This window comes from Symphalangus syndactylus, chromosome 2 (assembly GCF_028878055.3).
Source record: "Symphalangus syndactylus isolate Jambi chromosome 2, NHGRI_mSymSyn1-v2.1_pri, whole genome shotgun sequence".
NCBI lineage: Eukaryota > Metazoa > Chordata > Mammalia > Primates > Hylobatidae > Symphalangus > Symphalangus syndactylus.
The window spans coordinates 127,648,228-127,669,458 of record NC_072424.2 but is presented as its reverse complement, the minus strand read 5'-3'; the positions used below and the strand labels follow the sequence as shown (position 1 = coordinate 127,669,458).

Sequence of the window (21,231 nt, the reverse complement as noted above, 5' to 3'; positions counted from 1 at the left end):
AAATGATCTTTTCCTTCCAGGAGAGGTAGGATTAATTAATTGTATAATGTGTGGAATATTTCAGCGCTTATCTGATTCTTCCATCTTAAATCTTTGAGAGCTTTAAAAAAATTATGTGTCCATTACTGTTTATATCACATAGGCATATTTTCATTTGTCTACTTAAAAAATGTATTTTTAACAAAGTTTAAATGGCTGCTAGCTATAATGTATAACTGCTGAGTTACAAGATGCTTTCCAGAATTATAAAGTCATAAACCATTGTGTGGAAACAATGAACCTTTCAGAACCCAAGAAAAGATCAACACTATGAAAGGACTATTAAAGTAACGCAGGTATCCTATCTCTCCTTACCTGGCAGAGGCAGCATAAAGACATCAGACACTCCGTGTTTGCCCAGAGGTGGAAAAAGGCAGAAGAACAAGTTTCTTCCTAGGCAGGGGGTTGTTTACTTGGCTTGTTTAAATCACAGTTACTAGTCCTTACTCTTAAGTGACTGGAAAAATGGGACACGTCTTCTCCATAGTTAGCAATAGCATGTGAAAAGCAATTGTGCTTAATTCCTTGTAATGTGCTTTAAAAAAAAAAAAGGCATCTTCCCTTTGTGGCTGGCAGCAGCATTCTCATTCAGAAAAGCCCCATCTCGAAGAGCCCCAGGCCCCTCACATAAATCCCCTTGTTCCTGGATGGACAAGGTCCAGCTGCTTTTTCTCGCTTTCCAATGAGATGCAGACAGACTGGGAAAGAAGGGAGTTTATTTCTGCAACTGGTGACAGGAAGATGGTCAGAGTGACTCACCAGACTAACTCAAAGTTTTCCTTCAGTGTTTATTTACATTCGATTCAATCTCTATGCCTGTGTGAGAGTGTGCACCTACAAGCAGGAGTGTTTCATTCAGTCCAGTCTTTAAGATCTGGGGTCTGGAAAGTTTCTCTAGAGCCTTGGAAAATTTTCTTTAATCTTAAGTGGCCGTGATACAAGGTATATGTGTAAGAATGCCTTCGATCAGATGTTAGGGTCTGAGAAAGTCCAGGTGAGGTCTTAATGTATTTGTTTTCACATTCTAGGCCTTGTACTCAGGCACCAGTTTCTCCAGCTTGAATGTTTAACTTATGCATTCATCAGAATTATAGGAAAGGGTTAGTGGAAACTGGCTGCTCTGGCTGCTATTGATGACCTGTTGCCACACCCTGGTGCGGGGCATTGAGGGAACCACTAGAAGAGAAGAGAATCCTGGAGGGTTAGGTCCTAAACATCTGAAAGGCAATGGTAACTTGCTGAAGGGTTTTTCCTACTCGCAGAATGACCCAGTCAGATTAGTATTCCAAAAGAGTCATTTCAGCTGCAATGTATCAAGAGTGGTTCCGTAATGAGACACTGAGGTGGGATTGCAGTAAGCCCCAAAACTCAAGCACTGGGATGTCTGGCTTGGCCCTTTAGAAGTTTGTGTAGGTAGCAACATTGGCCCCTGTGGAGGAAAGTGATGGGCTCGAAAGCAGGAGGAGAGGCGGTGCCTTGCAGCACTGTGCAGGGTGAGCCAAAGAGGGGCAAGCCCAGCCAGCACTTGAACCAGAGCTTTGGCACTGAAGGAATGGGGAATTGGATGCAAAAGAGGGCGTGTTACACAAACCTGTAGAGTTTTTCCAGTTCTGTTGCTGTTTCTTTAAAATATGTGTGCATTTGGGTGAATTTACTAAGAAGCTTACATCAATTAAAATTTTGGTAACTATGCTCTTAGAAATGTTTTCTTTGTGCAGCTTATCCTTTCAGTCATCCCTGTAGCAGCTGTCAGTAAAGTATTAATATTGAAACAAACGTAATTAACCTTATATTATTTAGTACCATTCTAGGTTAAAGGTAAATGTAGGCTGGGTGCAGTGGCTCTCACTTGTAATTCCAGTACTTTGGGAGGCTGAGGTGGGAGGATCACTTGAGGTCAGGAGTTCAAGACCAGCCTGGGCAACTCTCACTACAAAAGAGTGAAAATAGGTGGGAATGGTAGCGCACACCTGCAGTCCTAACTACTCGGGAGGCTAAGGCAGGAGGATCACTTGAGCCCAGGAGTTGGAGGCTACAGTGAGTGAGCTATGATCGTGCACCAGCCTGGGTGATAGAGACCCTGTCTCAAAAGCAAAACAAAACAAAAACAAAGGTAAATACAGATTTATTTTGCTGTTGTAGTCATCTGAGCATGCTGGCTTCTGTTATAAAAATTAGTTATTAGAAATGGTGAACCTCTTCAATTTTCCTAGATGAAAAATTGGATTCCAGAGAATTTCCATGCAGGCTTTATTTTGTATGGCTCTAAAAATTTGCCTTAACTTTTCAAACTTAATATATTTCCCATTCATTGAATACTTTATATCACTCCTATTTTTAAAACTTGAGGATAAGAAAAAAAGAAAATCCATATTAGAGGTGAATTTGGTGTTTCTCAGGTTTGTTTTAATAATCTTTTCAAGGCCAGGCGCAGTGGCTCACGCTGATAATCCTAGCACTTTGAGAGGCCGAGGCAGATGGATCATCTGAGGCCAGGAGTTCGAGACCAGCCTGGCCAACATGGCAAAACCTGTCTCTACTAAAAATACAAAAAACAATTAGCAGGATGTGGTGGCACACACCTGTAATCCCAGCTACTCGGGCAGTTGAGGCAGAAGAACCACTTGAACTCGGGAGGCAGAGGCTGCAGTGAGCCGAGGTTGCACCATTGCACTCCAGCCTGGGTGACAAGAGCAAAACTCCATCTCAAAACAATAATAATCTTTTAAAATAAATTTATTTAATAGTACTTTGAACTTGTGATTTTAAAATTAAGTGAAAAATCCACTCTAGAAAATAAAACTGCTTCTCCGTATTTACACATTGGTGGGACCTCGTATGCTACCTTGTACCCAAAATTGCTACCAGCCAACACTCCACACAGCCTCTTCTGCGTGTATTATAGCTAAATTCCACAATCATAAAATAAATAGAAAAATACTTTCCATTTAATATGCATTCTCTTAGCAGTTATTTGCTGAATCATATCTATTCAGCAAACAAGATACCTCTCCATAAATTAGAAAAAATAAGAAATCATCTTTTATGAATTATTTCTTTTCTTTCTCAGAAAAGGATGCGCCTCCACTTAGCAAGGCTGGGCAGGATGTGGTTCTGCATCTGCCCACAGACGGGGTGGTTCTAGACGGCCGCGAGAGCACAGATGACCACGCCATCGTCCAGTATGAGTGGGCGCTGCTGCAGGGGGACCCGTCAGTGGACATGAAGGTAACGCATGTTGTCACTGCTAACAAAAACAAGTATTTCAGTGAAGTGGTCTTTCGTAATGTCCTGCCACTTCATGCTCCCTAAATGTCTGTACACTAGCAGAAGGCATAAAATGGAGAATGTATAAAACTGATTGTGCCAAAATGGTTTATTATCTCAATGTGCTTTTCTGCTGAGTGAGCAGCAATCTCGGTCATTTGTCTTGGAGCCTACCCTCCTTCTTGCTGCTGTTTGTGACTTGTCTAGAGGACAAAGACACTTCAAGGAAAAAGGCTCATGCTTTGTTTTAATGACTCAGATTGCTTTTTTAAAGTTCTGTTTCTTTTTCTGAGCTCAAGATCCAGGTAGAAAATTTGAAAAGTATAAAGGAGTCTAAAGAGGACAATAACAATAGGATGAACTTATCCTTCACACGAGCCGGAAAGTAGACAGCTTACCTGGCAGCTAGGTCTGCTGGGGTGCACCGGGCCTGTGAGGGAGGGAGGCCAGTATGCGGTGCTCCTGCCCAGGGCTCCTGGGATTGCCACCGATGGAAATCAGCCATGTGCCTGGTGGCTGCCTATGCTCAGGAAGTCTTGAGTGGTGAGACAAGTGGCTTTTTATTCACCCTGTCAGGGTGGATTCCTGGCTTAGGCAAATAAGCACTTCCTGGCTTAGGCAGATAAACTGCATCCAAACCACTTCAGTTAGAGGAAGTGGAGAAAGAGGGTGAGGTAAGGAGGCACTGATTTATACTCTACTGGAGCCAAAACAAAAACGAATCAGGAAGTCCCTCACCACTGATTAAGAGTGATTTTACTCCCTGATTATATTGCATTAGAATTGGACTCACCCTTGTCCAGTGTGGTTTGCCTTTGTCCCCACCCAAAAATCTTATCTTGAATTGTGATCCCCATAATCTCCACGTGTCAAGGGAGAGACCAGGTGGAGGTTATTGAATCATGGGGGCAGTCTCCCCCATGTTATTCTCATGATAGTGAGTGAGTTCTCGCAAGATCTGCTGGTTTTATAAGTGTTTGGTAGTTTCTCCTGCTGCCTTGTGAAGAAGGTGCCTTGCTTCCCTTTGCCTTCTGCCGTGATTGTACTAGTAAGTTTCCTGAGGCCTCCCCAGCCATGTGGAACTGTGAGTCTGTTAAACCTCTTTCCTTTGTAAATTACCCAGTCTTGGGCAGTTCTTTATAGCAGTGTGAGAATGGACTAATACACCCAGCATCCTTCCCAGCCTTTCCTCCAAACAAGAGTGCCTTCCACAACACCCTTTCCAAGGCTCATCTGCCGTCTGTCTGACTTTTCCAAGGGCAGAAGCTCACTACTTCACATCATGTCCATGACATCACTCATCACTGTGTTGGGCAAGCAGGCTACGCCTCCCCTTACTTCTGTGCATTGGTGCTGGGTCTTCCCTTTGGAAAAACACTGAACTCATCTTTTTATCCTATGTAAAAGCTTTGGAAGTCTTTGAAAAAAAAAAAAAAGAACATCACCACTTGGTATGCTGTTCTCAGAACTCAGCACCCCACAATTTGTCAGATGTTCCTCATATGAATTGATTTTTCAGACCCACCACTATCCTGCCCTGTCTGGATTTTTTCGTATTAATCCATACCCTTCTTAACATCTTATACCCCTAATTGAACCCCATATTTAAGCTTTGGTTTTCTGACTCATCCATTACCTACTGTGATCCAGATATTGCCTCTCCTTCTGTTAATGAGCTTCGTTACATGAACTGTGTTAGTAGCTGCATCACACAATGGGTTCGTGCTGCGTTTTTCTTGCCGTCAAAAGGAAACTCTGAACCAGTTCCCAATCGTGTATAACAGTGACGGCAGGTAGACCTCAAGTTATGAAGCCGTCATCTAAATGACAGAGCCTGCACTAGGGGAAACATCTGTTACCAATTTGTGACTGTCTTAGAATGATATACATTCATGAATGTCCCCCAAAGTTAACACTCATCCTGCTGAGACTTCATCATAATCAGAGCCCCCATGGATTGAGCACCCACTGAGTGCCAGGCAGCTTAGAGAGATCTGTAATCCACTGGACACCCTCGCTTGTAGGCACATCCCCATTTGGTGGATGAAGACTCTCAGGAAACATTGTGGAAGACTTTGAGGTGGGCAAAAGATTACTAAGTACCTTCCAATGGAATGCTGGGTTGGTTGGTGGATCCTTCAGGGTTAACATCTATAAGTTGCAGAAAACTGATAGGAACCAAATGATTCTTGCCCATAGAAATGCAAAAAAAAGTTGGTATATAGGGATAATTGACTTTCACCCTGGAGAGAATAAGATTTCAAACATGACATTTTAGTACATGTAGATACTAACCAATCTATTAGTAGATTCATTTCAGTACCGATTAGCAAGCCCATTTCAGTTTTGAATCTCCTAGCAACTTCTTTTTGGCATTCATGGTTGCCTGTATATGCGTAGTCTTTGGATTCTTTAAATCAGTTGAACACCTTATTGGTTCCCTCTTTAACTAATGTCTTTGAAAAATATTCATATTACATTTGTGTGACAGTCATAGCTTTACTATTTTGAGAATTTTCCTTTAACAGTAATTAACCCTCAGGAGCTATACCTCTGATCCCTTTAACTTGAGCAGTCTGATTTCACACCCCATCATTTCTGCCAGGAGAATTGGGCCTCTGAAATCAAATTCCTTTTTCTCTGAGAATGGCTTCCTGCTGACTGGAACACTGATGCACTCCGCCCTCAAGCTGCAAAATGGGGCTAAGTTTGAAGGTTGTTGAGAATGGAGGGAGGGCAGTCACACAGCAAAATAGTTAAAACCTGATGTTGGATGCCCTTGTTCCTAAGTCCCTTGACTGTCCCTAGCACCCAAGAGCATCCATTGATTGGGCTTTCCCCTTTCGCCCACCTCCTCCTCTTCTTGAACCATTCATCCCTCCTCTCATCTCCCCTGCTCTCCACCATCTGCACGGGCTCCTCACCTTTGCTGTCTGTCCTCAGGCAGAGTAGTGATCTCTCCGTTTGCCTCGTGATACTTTAAGATCAGGTTCCAGGGCCCATCTTTTCATGTCCAAGTGACCCAGACAGATATTCAACCTGCAAGGAATTATGCTGCCAGATTAGTTATGAAACAATTAATAGTTAATTTTTAAGCATCTGGTATATGTCCAGTACTGTACTAGGCAGTAAGCATACAGAAAAGCTCATGTTCCTGACTTGTCTCATTCATTCGTTTATTCACTCATTCATTCATTGACAGGGTCTCACTCTGTTGCCGAGGCTGGAGTGCAGTGGCACAATCATAGCTCACTGCAGCCCCAAGCAATCCTCCCACCTCAGCCTCCTAAGTAACTGGGACTATAGTCATGGCTAATTTTTTTTTTAACTTTTTGTAGAGATGAGGTCTCACTATGCTGTCCAGGCTGATCTCAAACTCCTGGGCTTAAGCAATCCTCCCTCCTTGGCCTCCCAAAGTGTTGAAATTACAGTCATGAGACACAGCACCTGATCTGTCTTTTTCATTTGTGAAGACAGAATAGATGATTGGTCAGAACCAAGAGATTATCTACTGGATTTAAAGTTATATATTTTCTGCCCTTGAACAGGATATTTTACATCCACTTAACTGAATATTTATAATACATCAAAATGCAAGATGACACATATTTTTCAGGCAGCCCATCAAATGACACTGACTTTCATGGTTATTAAACATAATACATTTAAATCTGAAGTCAGAATGTAGAATATGACATTTAGGAACATGATACAAAGTAGGACATTCAGGAGATTTGGAATTCATAAATCAGTATATTGATATACATTCATGAGTTGCTTAAAATTTTCTAAATGATTATCTTAGTCCATTTGGTCTGCTATAATAAAACACCATGACTGGGTGGCTTCTAAAGAGCAGAGATGAATTTCTTTCAGCTCTGGATGCTGGGAAGTCCAAAATCAAGGTACAATCAGATTTGGCATCTAGTGAGGACCCATTTCCTATTTTATAACCAGCCATCTTCTCACTGTGTCTTCATATGGCGAAAGAGGCAAGGCAGCCCTCTGGGGCCTCTTTTATTTTATATTTAAACATATTTTAACTTTTACGTTAAGGGGTACATGTGCAGGTTTGTTATATAGATAAACTAATGACTTAGGGCTTGGTGTACAGATTATATCCTTACCTGGGTATTAAGCATATTACCCAACAGTTTTGTTTTTTTTCTAAACCTTTCCCTCCTTCCATCCTCCACCCTCAAGTAGGTCCCAGCGTTCTGCTGTTCCCCTTTCTCTGTCCATGTGTTCTCATTTAGCTCCCACTTATAAGTGAGAACATGTGGTATTTGGTTTTCTGTTCTTGCGTTAGTTTGCTGAGAATAAGGACCTCCAGTTCCATCCATGTTCCTGCAAAGGACATGATCTTGTTGTTTTTTATGGCTGCATAGTATTCCATGGTGTATATGTACCACATATTCTTTATCCAGTCTACCATTGATGGGCATTTAGGTTGATTCCATATCTTTGCTATTGTGAATAGCGCTGCAGTGAACATATGCGTGCATGTGTCTTTATAGTAGAACAGTTTGTATTCTTTGGGTATATACCTAGTAATGGGATTGCTGGGTCAAATGATAGTTCTGTTTTTAGTTCTTTGAGGAATTGTCACACCACTTTCCACAGTACACCACTTTCCACAATGGGTGAACTAATTTGCACTCCCACCGGCAGTGTGTAAGTGTTCCCTTTGCTCCACAACCTCACCAGCATCTGGTGGGTTTTTTTTGTTTTGTTTTGTTTTTTACTTTTTAATAATATGGGGCTTCTTTTACAAGGGCACTAACCTCATTCGTGAGCACGTATCTCCAAACGCTATCACATTGGGCATTAGATTTGAACATGTGACCTTGGGAGGGCACTCAGCCATTCAGTCTACAGCAGTGACTTCAGAAAACCACACGTAAGGAAGCTTGCTAAAGGATGGACATTATTTAAACCAACAACTTCATTATTAAATTAAAACTAACTGCATCCTGGCCTACCTGCTGTACATAATTTTTTTAAATAGACAGGTATTACTAAGTCTTTGTAACCAAGTATATACAATGTGTGTGTGTGTGTGTGTGTGTGTATGTGTGTAATTTAGTTTATACATATATGAGAAGCCCAAACGTGTATTGCTAGCCACTGAATTCCTAGCTAGGAAGATGGGGTTGAGTCAGAAAACAGGCTGAGTCATTCATTGATTTGGTCAGAAGCCAACCACCAAAGGCTGTTACTGCTGAACAGGGATCTTGAGCAGAGATTGGAAGCTCCTGGTTTCATGATCATGTCTTTCTCCAAGTTACAAATTGGATATGTTGTGTGTACATATGTAGATAGTTTTTTATCCTGATACTTGGAACATGTCTGTGAAACACTGTAAACCCTCTCTCCAATGTCATCCTAATGGGAGAAAATGTATAGAAGGGTCACCTGGGCCCTTAAAGGGAAAGCGTCCGTGTGACAGTTCTATATCTTCTAAATATCTGAATGCAAGGAGAGACAGCTCTCGTTAGCTAAAAGAGCCATGGAAGGGACATTTAATCTGGATAGATCTAAACTGGACTGTGCTCAGGAGGCTGAGGTGATCATCATCGTCTGCATCTGGACCCAGTGTTGCCTGTATCAGAGAGGCAGTGCCTGAGCAGGCCGGGGGGAAGCATGCCAAGGCCAGGTGTGAGGATGGCCCCTGACCCAGGGATGCTCTGTCCTTTCAGCCCCAGTGTTGACAAGAGGCTTGCTAGTGAACCACAGGCCTGCAGAGTTTAGTCTGACATTGGCACTCTGAGCTTTGACGCCCAGAAGCTCAGTGACTCACTGACTTTTGCAGGGAGCCCTGGCACAGGGTGATGCCAGCAGCCTCATGGATGGTACCCCCAGCTCCCTGGCCTCAGTGCTTCCTTGGTTTATTTCATTTTATTTTATTTTATTTATTTTATTTTATTTTTTATTTTTTATTTTATTTTATTTTATTTATTTTATTTTATTTTATGTTATGTTATGTTATTTTAATTTTATATTTTGTATTGAGGTAGGGTCTTGCTCTGTCACCCAGGCTGGAGTACAGTGGTGCAATCTTGGCTCACTGCAACCTCTGCCTCCTGGGTTCAAGCGTTTCTCATCTGCCAGGCGCGGTGGCTCACACTTGTAATCCCAGCACTTTGGGAGGCTGAGGCGGGCGGATCACGAGGTCAGGAGATCGAGACCACGGTGAAACACCATCTCTACTAAAAATACAAAAGCTTAGCCGAGCGTGGTGGCGGGCGCCTGTAGTCCCAGCTACTCGGAGAGGCTGAGGCAGGAGAATGGTGTGAACCCGGGAGGCGGAGCTTGCAGTGAGCCGAGATTGCGCCACTGCACTCCAGCCTGGGCGACAGAGCGAGACTCCGTCTCAAAAAAAAAAAAAAAGGTTTCTCATGCCTCAGCCTCCCAAGTAGCTGGGACTGCAGGCACGCACCACCTGGCTAATTTTTGTATTTTTAGTAAAGATGGGGTTTCACCATGTTGGCCAGGCTGGTCTCGAACTCCTGGCCTCAACTGATCCACCCACCTCAGCCTCCCAAAGTGGTGAGATTACAGGCGTGAGCCACCGTGCCCGGCCCCTTGGTGTTTTTTAAAATCTCTGTTAACTTTGTCTCCATTCCAGTGGCCACTCTCAGAATCTGGTCATGACTCAGCATCCCCCTGTCACACCCACCTTCTAAATCCCTGCTCTGAATCAATCCTGCAGCCCACACCTCCACTCACATACCATGGCAGGGGGCCAGCACCTGCTGGTCCCTGGCAGTCTCAGGGCTTCTTGTCTGCTTTTAGGTGGAGCAGCTGGGACAGAGCAGCTTTCTCATATCACCTTACTTGACTGAAGGCGGCAGGGTCTCACCTAGACATACTCCAGCATGCCTGTCATTTGCAGCCATGCTCCCTTGTGTTCCTAAGTCCCAAGAGGCAGTAAATGAGGGCGTAAGCCATTGCACTGCTGCCCACCAGCCTGGTTCCGAGCCAGGATTAAAGAGAGCCAGAGCCTGCGACACACCCGCCCACCTCTCCACTTATGCAGCTCTGAGCTTCACCACCTGCACCTTGCCCTGTCTTTGTCTCGCTTTGGTTCAGCCTGATGCCCATAGGAAGAGGCCATAACTGACCTTCCTCTCACTGTGGATGGAGGTGGGAGGAAAAGTTTCCAGAAAAAAGGAGACACCAGGCCTTGGTCTTCCCAGAGCTCAGGCCTCCTGGCCACTGCAGTGACCTAGGCAAGAGACAGGGTGGGGTCAGAGCAAGGTGGTACCTGTGGACAGGGTGATACATGGTCAAATTCTGGATGTGTTTTTAAGGCAGACCCCATAGAAATTCCTGATGGATTGGAGGTGAGATACGAAAGAAGGATCATTAAATGCAATCTTGAGGTCTCAAACCAGAGTTCTAGTCTTGTTTTCAGTCTTATTTATCTGATTCTCTGATCTTATCTGACCAGATAAGATCTGGTCTTATCCGACAGATAAGACCTGAGCCCCAAGTCTTATCCGATGAGATTAAGACATTATCCGTTCTTGTCCTATCTCAGACTGACTTCCACTTTTATTTCAGTGGGCTCAGATTCCTAGCATCAGCGGCCCACTCCAGGCTCTTTGGAAGTTCTCTTATTGTCATTACAGCGCTCTCTGCTGCCCTTAGTATTTTAGCACTCACATAAATGACCCGTTTGGCATTCTGTCAGTGTAGTTGGGCCTGAAGGTAATGTAACAGCGTGGCAGTGAGCACTGCTTAACATCTCTTTGAAATAAACAACAAAAGGCATGTGGCCGTCATTGCCAGCCCTCCAGAGTAAGACTTTTGCAGGGAAAGTGATGGATAGCTTGTAGGCCAGTGTAGACTTTTACAACTCGAGGTCTCGATTCTGTCACTGTCTCAGTGAATGAAAATCACTTCACGGGGATTCGTTTCTTTGTAAAGAGTCATTGTGTAATGTTCAGTTAGAGGTAAGAATCAACCAGTGGAGACGGTGGATATATTTAAGTGCTTACTATGGGCCAGGCCCAGCTCTTTTACATGAGTTACCTTATTTGATCCTCATCAGGTAGGTGCTATTATTATTTCCATTTTATAAATGAAAAAAATGAGGTTGAGAGACGTTAAGTGACTTGTACATCATCAGCCAGCTGATACAGGGTAGGGCTGGCATTCAAACCCATGTCTATTGGACACCAGGTTCTGTGCTCTTAACCACGCACCAGTGTTTCTTTCAGTGTGATCATGGGTCACCTGGTAAGTGTAGAATCCTAGGTCCTGCTCTCCTGACCAATCCACTGACTCTGACTCTCTGAGGCTGGGACCTGGAAATCCACACCTTAGCTAAAGTGGCATAAAATATGACAACCACAGTAATCTCATTATATCTAAATGATTGTAAAGCATCCTGTGGGTGTGTATATGTAGTGTTGACAAATCCTCTAAGCCTAAGTCAGTCCAAATTCTAGGATTTCCTAATTAAAAACAAGCAGATGGTTCTTATAATAGTGCAATCCCATCCTCTGTAATTTCCAAAGTCCATTATTAATGCGTCAATGTAATAGAATGTCGAATGGCCAGCATTCTGCAGAGGACAATATCCAGACTAGTTCATTTAAGCAGAGAGGAATTTTTTTAAATAGAATATTAAGTAGGTAATAGAATCATTAGGAGAGCTGAAAAAACAGTCTTTAGGCTGAATGTCCAGCAATGGCCCCCAGAATCCCACCACAGAGCTAAGCTTCAGAAGCTGTTGCTCCAGCATGCTCAGCAAGCTGCCTGTGAATGTTGGGAGAGCAGAGGGCAAGCATGGAGCCCTGGGTTAGGGGGTGATCAGAACTGAGGGCCTCTGCAATGAATGAGTGGGGGAACTTGGATAGAAAAGGAGGCCAAGGAAGCAGGGGTTTTCAAACAGCCAAAGTGGCCAGCATGGCCAGATACAGTAAGAGCGCCAGTTAAACATGGATTTTTTTTTTTTTTTGAGATGGAGTCTTGCTCTGTCAGCAGGTTGGAATGCGGTGGGTGATCTTGGCACACTACATACAACCTCTGTCTCCTGGGTTTAAGCGATTCTCCTGCCTCAGCCTCCCAAGTACCTGGGACTACAGGCACACGCCACCATGCCCAGCTGATTTTTGTATTTTTAGTAGAGATGGGGTTTCACCATGTTGGCCAGGATGGTCTCCATCTCCTGACCTCATCATCCACCCGCCTTGGCCTCCCAAAGTGCTGGGATTACAGGCGTGAGCCACCGCGCCCAACCAAACATGGATTTTTAAAAAATAGTATTGTTGGTCTTGACACCTAGGTGACTTCTGCTAGGTCAGTTAGTGAGTTTTGCCAGCACTGTTTCGGGGGGATGGTGAGGAAAGCAGCCACACTGGGTGGGCGAAGACTAAATGGGAAGTGAGCAAACAGAAACAGCAAGCACAGCACAGCCAGGCCTTTCAGGGAGCCAAGTGGAGATGGGAAGGAAGTGGGGCTGTGGCCGGCGAGCCCTTGGAGCTCAGGGAATTTTTTTTATTTGTTGTTTTGTTTGTTTGTTTCTTAGGATGCGACAAACTTGGGCATAGTAATAGCAGAGCCATTTGAAAGAGAAATGAGTCGATGTGTCAGTGTTCTAAAAGTCCTAGAAAGAAAGGGGGCAAGGACTAGAAGGAGGGGTTGGCCTGGAACACAGGAGGGACAGCTCCTCCCTGCTGGCTGTCAGAAAGAGGTGACAGTGGGTACAGGTAGGGTACCAGGAGGAGGTGGGTGGTGGAGCCCTAGTCATCGTCCTGATTTTCTCCCTGAAGCTGACGAGGCCCCCTGCTGAGACGGCAGGGCCTGGATCCTGAGCGTGAGGCTGGGGATGAGGTGCAGGTTTGGAGCAGCAACTGCTGCAGACAATTGAAGGGATTGTCAGTCAAGGCCTTGGCCGCCTAAATAAACTAGAACTGATGAGTTCAAGGTGGGCCAGCTGCCAACTGCGTGTGATGTAGTTCAGCAGCCTCAGGCTGGAGTGCAGAGGCAGGTCCTGGGGCTGCTCTGAGGACATGGACTTTCAGTTGAGGATGGTGTTGGGCTCGGAGCTCAGGTCTGCTGCTCAACGTGATGTGTCCCATCTGTGTGGCAGGTGCCTCAATCAGGAACCCTGAAGCTGTCCCACCTACAGGAGGGAACCTATACCTTCCAGCTGACCGTGACGGACACTGCCGGGCAGAGAAGCTCTGACAACGTGTCAGTGACGGTGCTTCGCGCAGCCTACTCCACGGGAGGTGAGAAGAAAGTCCTTCCCTCGCTTCCCACTGCTTGTGGAAGGCGATGTCGGGTTGGTGCTTTGTCTTCTGGCCCTGCACTCCATGGGCTCTTCCATTTTATTTTTGGTTATTGCTGAATGAGAGAGTCTTTGCTAAAAATACAATAACAAAAGCAGGCTCTCTTCTGTTTTGGGCTTAGCTGATGCTTCTGGATCGGGGTGGAGGGAGCACTCCAGGGGATGAGAAGAGATGCTCCCGCTTTTCTTGACTTAATCAAAGACAATTGCCTGGCTATTCTGGGAGAGGACTTTGTTTACAGATGGATGGTCCATTTGATGCATCTGTTCCAAGAGGGAAGCTAAGGAGTTTAGTGAAACCAGTTGAACTCGTGGAAGCAGAGAGTGGAATGGTGGTTACTGGAGGCTGTGCGGGGGACGGAATGGGAAAGGGGAGACGCTGGTCAAAGGGTATAAAGTGTCACTGAGACCGGAGGAACAGGTTCTGGTGATCTGTTGCATAGCATGGTGACTATAGTTAATGATAATGTATTGTCTGTTTCAAAATTGCTAAAAGAGTAGGTTTTAAATGTTGTCATCACAAAAAGATTACAAGTAGAGGAGATGATAGATATGTCAGTTAGCTTGATTTAATCATTCCACAATGCAAACATATATCAAAACATCACATTGTACCTCATAAATATATACTCTCCTTTTTTGTCAATTAAAAATACATATTAAAAAAAGCAAGGAAAAGGCATACCACAGGATTGAAGAAAGACTTGGCTCTTGGGTGTAATCAATAGCTGATGTAATAAGTCACTTCAAAAATTTTAGAAAGAGAAAAAGAGTGCAGCTAAGGAGTGTGGTTAACATTAATTGAAATATGCAAAGGACCCGTGAATTTGAAAGTACTACCTACACATTTTCATAGACACTTTACACAGATGCATGGCTATATTAATAATGTAACTTTAAATACATATGATGGTTCTCACATTCTGTTGTACAGTGTAACAATGTAAAACTTATTTCATTCAGCTATGTTTCTTACTTTTCTAAACATCTACATTTTTTTTTTTGGATGGAGTTTTGCTCTTGTTGCCCAGGCTGGAGTGGGAGTGCAGTGGCACAATCTCGGCTCACTGCAACCTCTGCCTCCTGGGTTCAAGTGATTCTCCTGCCTCAGCCTCCCAAGTACTGGGACTACAGGCATGCACCACCATGCCCTGCTAATTTTGTATTTTTAGTAGAGACAGGGTTTCACTATGTTGGCCAGCCTGGTCTTGAATTCCTGACCTCAGGTGATCCACCCGCCTCAGCCTCCCAAAGTGCTTAGACTACAGACGTGAACCACCGTGCCCAGCCCAACATCTACATTTCTAAGAAAGATTAGGTCATCAAATTTTTTAAAATATCCATTGCATGGAACTTAGTGACACTAAAGATTCACTTCTGGAGAGGTGCTAAGATCTTGTACATTTAAATATCCTGTTAATTGGTCATCGGTATTTTCGTAGTGTATGCAGTGTGCAGGGACCTTGCCAGGCACTGGGGATTGAGTGGTGTACTGGTGGTGCCTGACTCTGGTAAACTTGCAGTAAGTCTCTGACATTTTTGAATTCTCAGTATTCACTACTCAGGATCCAGATGGTAATTAAGCCAGCAGTGTGCAGAATGAGGATAAAAGAGTTGGAACAGGACTGTGATTTACTTGTACTATATTGGATCTAGCCTTCTATCAAAAACAGAGGTTAGTATGCATACTGGAAATGAAATTTTCTAAGGAGTTAGAGATTTTAGAATCCTAAGGACTTGCCAACTTTGATAATTTTCATAGGCGGCATTAAAAATTTGTTTGGCTGATGACTCCCTGTCCAGCCAGGGGTTAAGCTTACTGTAAGGAAGGAGGGTAAACATTCACAGACAGGACAGGCACCAAACTCCAGCCCATGCCAGCACTGTGAGGTCACCAGTGATAGCGAGTAAACAGAGTCTGTCCAGCCCAGTTCAGATTCCATCAGCCCTGCTGATTCATTGCAGCTGGACAGGAGAGCCAGCCAGCTACTCAGAACATTGTTGAGTCCCTTTGCTGGGCAGCTACTCAAAACATCGTCGGTCCCTTGGCCACCAGGACCAGTAGAGACACGACATTGGCTCCAGCAGGGATGGCTCACTTCTGTAGAACTGGGCGCCCTCTAGAGGGCTTTCCCCCTGGGTACCAGGACTCACCTGGACAGGGTCTGAGTCAAGTGCTGACTCTGGGAGGAAAGGGCTCTTGGGAAGAAGACACAGATACCCTGTCATCCCCACAGAAATCAGAAAAGGATTGCTCTTGTACAACTGAGGTGCTTGGGAGGGAGGAAGGGCCTGCACTGATAGGAGCAGATGGCCAGCACCTCACTGGCCACTTGTTTGCCCTGGTTTATTTACTCAGGCAGCTTTCCGGGCTCCAGCGGTAAATTGCCAGCTGTAAATTTCTGGCCCTTCTCCAAGATGGTAATAAACTGTATTTGAAGTAGCAGAGAGTGATGTGTGAATCATTTTTGATTACTCAATGGCCGCTTGAGTATAGGTCTTGTGTGGGTGACTTTATATGGAAAAAGGAATTGGTGTGGTACTAACTGCTGTCCAGAATCACTTACTGGTTATATTGGAATAACATGCTATGAACTAAAGTTAATAAAACACCACAGAGAGACATTGGAAAATAGAGGTAGAAGAGACAAGTGTTTCCCACCCCTCCATTGTATGTATTGGTCTTGCAGTGAATGACCCAGATGTTGTGGTAACCAAGGGTGGCACCAGCTGAGGTAGACAGATGAGCAGGTATCCTGCTTATATGATCATAACTTGGTTCAGTTTTTAATAAGTTGACATTTTGAACATTTTTCATGTTTAGAAAAATGATCTATTCAAACATCAAGCCAGCAAGCTCTTCCAACATGATCTAGCTCAGCAGTCTCCAAACAGGATGCCCCTGAGTTGTTCAAGACATTTTTAGGGTGAGGAAGAAGATAGCAGAGTTTATATTTTTGTTGATTTTTAATTTTTTTCCTTAAAATTTCAATATATTTTATAAGATACATCCCATGTTAGTACAGTAATATGCATGTATTATTTATAAATAAACTGGACTAGCCGGATGTGGTGGGACACACCTGTAATCCCAGCTACTCAGGAGGCTGAGACATGAGAATCGCTTGACCCTGGGAGGTGGAGGCTGCAGTGAGCTGACATTGTGCCACCCACCGCACTCCAGCCTGGGCGACACAGCAAGACTCCGTCTCAAATAAATAGATAAATAAATAAACTGGAGATGCCTGTTCAACAATATATTATTGATCAGAATACATGATCAAAAAAGTTTGGAGGCTGCTAATCCAAAAATAGATAAGAAAATTTACAAATATGGATCCATCTCCAAAACCACCAAGGAATAAATAAAACCTTGAGATATTTGGGATTTTCATGCCATGAATTTAAGAAACCTGATGAGGAACTGTATCCTGCTTGATATCCAGCGTGTCCCCCACCTCTGCTCCCTGCTTCTTCCCAGTGGCTGGAGCTGACTCTCCTTCAGGCCCATGTTCTCAGTCATAACTGCAAGCTCTTTGCTTCCTCTTCTTCCGCAGGAGCTTCTGTCAGCATTTATTTTCTTTAACCTCTCTTCCTCCTGGATCAATATATCTTCAAATTGCCTCACACCGAGATAGACTCCTTTTCCAACCTCTTGATTTAACCACGTTCCAATAAAAGATGTGACCAAGGCCAGGCACGGTGGCTTACACCTGTAATCTCAGCACTTTAGGAGGCCGAGGCAGGAGGATTGCTTGAGTCCAGTAGTTCAAGACCAGCCTTGGCAACATAGTGACACCCTGTATCTACAAAAAACAAAACAAAACAAAAAGACAACAAAACAACAAAAAAAACCCAAGTGTGTGTCCAAGATTTCACTTGGGTTTGTGAACTGTGCTCAGCCATTTGGTTTTGAAGGAATATCATATAATCTGCGACTTCCCCATGTTCCTAAGAGAATTGTCTAGTCCACTGTGTCCCTGTAAAACTGTGGAGCTCCTATGACCTGCTTCTAGCCTTATGCCTTAGTCCATGTTGCCAGTACCAGATAGTCACCCGGTTCTCATCTAGCTAAGTCTAATAAAGTTGGCTTAATCAAGGGAGAGGGAAAATGCATTTCAGGAAAATATTTGTAGCTCCTATGAATTGCACTGCAAATTAAAAGCTCCTAAGAACTCCAGAAGGGAGAAATGTCATTATTTCTTTTTTTTTCTTTTTTTTTTTTTTGAGACAGAGTCTCCCTCTGTTGCCCAGGCTGGAGTGCAGTGTCACGATCTCGGCTCACTGCAACCTCCGCCTCCCGGACTCAAGTGATTCTCCTGTCTCAGCCTCCCGAGTAGCTGGGACTACAGGCGCATGCCACCAAGCCCGGCTAATTTTTTGTATTTTTAGTAGAGACGGGGTTTCACCGTGTTAGCCAGGGTGGTCTCGATCTCCTGACCTCGTGATCCACCTGCCTTAGCTTCCCAAAGTGCTGGGATTACAGGTGTGAGCCACTGCGCCCGGCCAGTGTCATTATTTCATGAAACTAAATTCATGCCAGCCCATAACTAAAGATTTTGTTTATTCTCTGCAGTACCAGGGATGTTATGATAATCAACAAATAGGATTCAATAGTAAAAAGTTAATCTCAGTGAAAAGTATTACTTAGGAAACAAGAATGTAGACATAGCATATGGAAAATAGTACCTCTGGGCCAGGCACGGTGGCTAACACCTGTAATCCCAGCACTTTGGGAGGCCAAGGCAGGTAGATCAGTTGAGGTCAGGAGTTCGAGACCAGCCTGGCCAACAAGGTGAAACCCCGTCTCTACCAAAAAATACAAAAATTAACTGGGTGTGGTGGTGCATGTCTGTAGTCCCAGCTACTCCAGAGGCTGAGGCAGGAGAATCTCTTGGACCCAGGAGGTGGAGGTTGCAGTGAGCCAAGATTGTGCCACTGCACTTCAGCCTGGGCGACAGAGTGAGACCTTGTCTTAAGTAAGTAAATAAATAAAATGGTACCTCTGTTAAAACATAGCCAACTGCCATCCAGGGGGTGGGATGGTATTAGGTGGCCTCCTGCAGAGCAATTGATGGCCAGAAGAAGAGGTTCCAACAATGGCTTCTATGAATGAACGAATGCAGAGGGAGACAGCTGAGGCGGGGAAGCAACGGTGGAGAGAGACCTGGGCTGTTGCTTCTCTGTGCCACCTCCTGGCAAGGCAAGCATGGAGAACAGCCCTCAGACCAGGAGCCCTTGAGGAGTCTGAAGAATTAAGTCGGGAGGCTCAAAAAGTGCCCTCCAGCCTCTCCAGAACCTGTTGCTCGAATTGTTAGGTTTGCCTCATTATTTGCATCTCTTCCCCCAAGTGCATTTTATCATCCCCATGGACTCCCCTTTGTCATCCCCATCTTGAGAGTCTGAACTTCTCCTGCACTCGTGTGACTTGAGATTTGTTTACAAACAGGATGTTTGCACACTTGTTCGCGCTACCACTTCTTCTGTGACGATGGCTGCTGCATTGACATCACGCTCACCTGCGATGGAGTGCAGCAGTGTCCTGACGGGTCTGATGAAGACTTCTGCCAGAATCGTGAGTTGGCTGTGTCACATTGCTAGGCAGTGGCTGGAAGGGATGGAGTTGAGAGGTCTGTGTTCTGAGAATAAAATGCAAATGCAGTGTCCTTCCCCTGCTTGATTTTAGTTACAACTTTACATGTAAAAGCTATGCCTTAAATGAGAATATATCTCTAGTCTAAGTTGCAAATGTCAAATTTTCAGTATTGCTTATGTTTTCAGTTTTTTTCAATTTTCCAGGTTCTTTCTATCCTAAAAATGCTGCAGGTCATGTGCTTAAAAAGTGAAGTGATTTGATGCTTTGTTTTGATTTTTTTTTTTTTTTTTTTTTTTTGAGAAGGAGCCTTGCTCTTTCACCCAGGCTGGAGTGCAGTGGCGCGATCTCGGCTCACTGCAGGCTCCGCCCCCCGGGGTTCACGCCATTCTCCTGCCTCAGCTTCCCGAGTAGCTGGGGCTACAGGCGCCCGCCACCTCGCCCGGCTATTTTTTTGTATTTTTAGTAGAGACGGGGTTTCACCGTGTTAGCCAGGATGGTCTCGATCTCCTGACCTTGTGATCTGCCCGCCTCGGCCTCCCAAAGTGCTGGGATTACAGGTGTGAGCCACTGCGCCCAGCATTGATAATTTTTTAAAGAAAATTTACAATACACCAGGGTGTGGCTAAGTCAGAGCTGTAAATCAGTCTTATAATGTCATACACATAGAAATACCCTGTAAGAAAGAAGAAAAACTGAAGAAAATGTAATGAAGTATGGATTTGAGGAAGGACGCGAAGAGTCTCAAAACCTTAAGTTTACGTTTAGTCTTTGTCCATTTCTTTTTTTTTTTTCTTTTCTTTTTTTTTATGAGACCAGTTCTCACTCTGTCACCCAGGCTGGAGTGCAGTGGCACAATCATGGCTCACTGCAGCCTCGACTTCCCCAGGCTTAGGTGTTTCTCCCACCTCAGCCTCCCCAGTAGCTGGGACTGCAGGCATGTACCACCATGCCCAGCTAATTTTTGTTAGTTTTTTGTAGAGATGGGGTTTTGCCTTGTTGCCCAGGCTGGTCACGAACTCATGGGCTCAAGTGATCGCCTACCTCTGCCTCCCAAAGTGCTAGGATTACAGGCATGAGCCACCATGCTGGGCCCTGTCCATTTCTTTATGTGTAACATTTGGAAAGCTGACTATTGGAAGAAGAAAGATTACCCATTTGAAAACGTGAGAATAGATTTTTATGGTCCTCTGACATGTCTTAGATGAGTGGGCTGTTATATCCAAATATCCTTGATTTTAAATCAGCTGCAGATGTAGTGTTTTTAGTATTAAAGCTCAGAAAAGAAATCCAGCAACTAACAGTAGCTCTTCCACACTTCAGTGGGCCTGGACCGCAAGATGGTAACCCACACAGCAGCTAGTCCTGCCCTGCCAAGAACCACAGGGCCGAGTGAAGATGCAGGGGGTGACTCCTTGGTGGAAAAGTCTCAGAAAGCCACTGCCCCAAACAAGCCACCTGCATTATCAAACACAGAGAAGAGGAATCATTCCACCTTTTGGGGACCAGAGAGTCAAATCATTCCTGTGATGCCAGGTAAGGATTCACAGCGGGTTCTCAGCGAAGAACCTTGTTTTCTGTAGGCAAACTTGGCTCACAATTAAGTTTGTGTTTGAAGAGTATTAAGGAAGTATCTTGAAATAAGAGTTAAAATTAAGAATGTGGCCAGAAAGGGGGGAAAAAATCTTGACATTTGCACTAATTTATAGTAAGGGACACTTAACTAAATACACTCATACATATATACCTACTCCAGAGATACCAATACATGTATTTGTAAATACATTAACACTTAGCTTACAGAAGCCAATACCCAAAGTGTTAAATTTTAGGTTGTTTTGAGATGAAACAGCATAACCATTATGTATTTGTGTAAATCCTCTTCACCCAAGCAAGTGAACATTTTAAAAAGTCGTCTTGAAAGAGATGCACGTGCTAGTAATTCAACGTTATACCTCCAATTTAACTAAATCTATCACTAAAAAAAATAAGGCTAATAAGATTTCTTTTTATTTTTTTTGAGACAGGG

The 21,231-nt window shown here is 44.2% G+C and overlaps 1 protein-coding gene across 3 annotated transcripts in view; it reads left to right on the top strand.

Moving 5' to 3' along the window:
* Positions 1-21,231, top strand: part of LRP11 (LDL receptor related protein 11) — a 45,849-nt gene that overhangs the window by 8,837 nt on the left and 15,781 nt on the right. For 2 of the 3 annotated variants that reach the window (XM_055267158.2, XM_055267165.2), the window contains exons 2-5: positions 3,110-3,267; positions 13,409-13,550; positions 19,059-19,184; positions 20,526-20,738. In XM_055267158.2, coding sequence (XP_055123133.1) covers positions 3,110-3,267; positions 13,409-13,550; positions 19,059-19,184; positions 20,526-20,738 — 639 coding nt within the window. Of the gene's footprint in view, positions 1-3,109; positions 3,268-13,408; positions 13,551-13,851; positions 14,531-19,058; positions 19,185-20,525; positions 20,739-21,231 lie in introns of those variants that run through there. The other variant, XM_055267174.2, reaches the window with a different exon arrangement.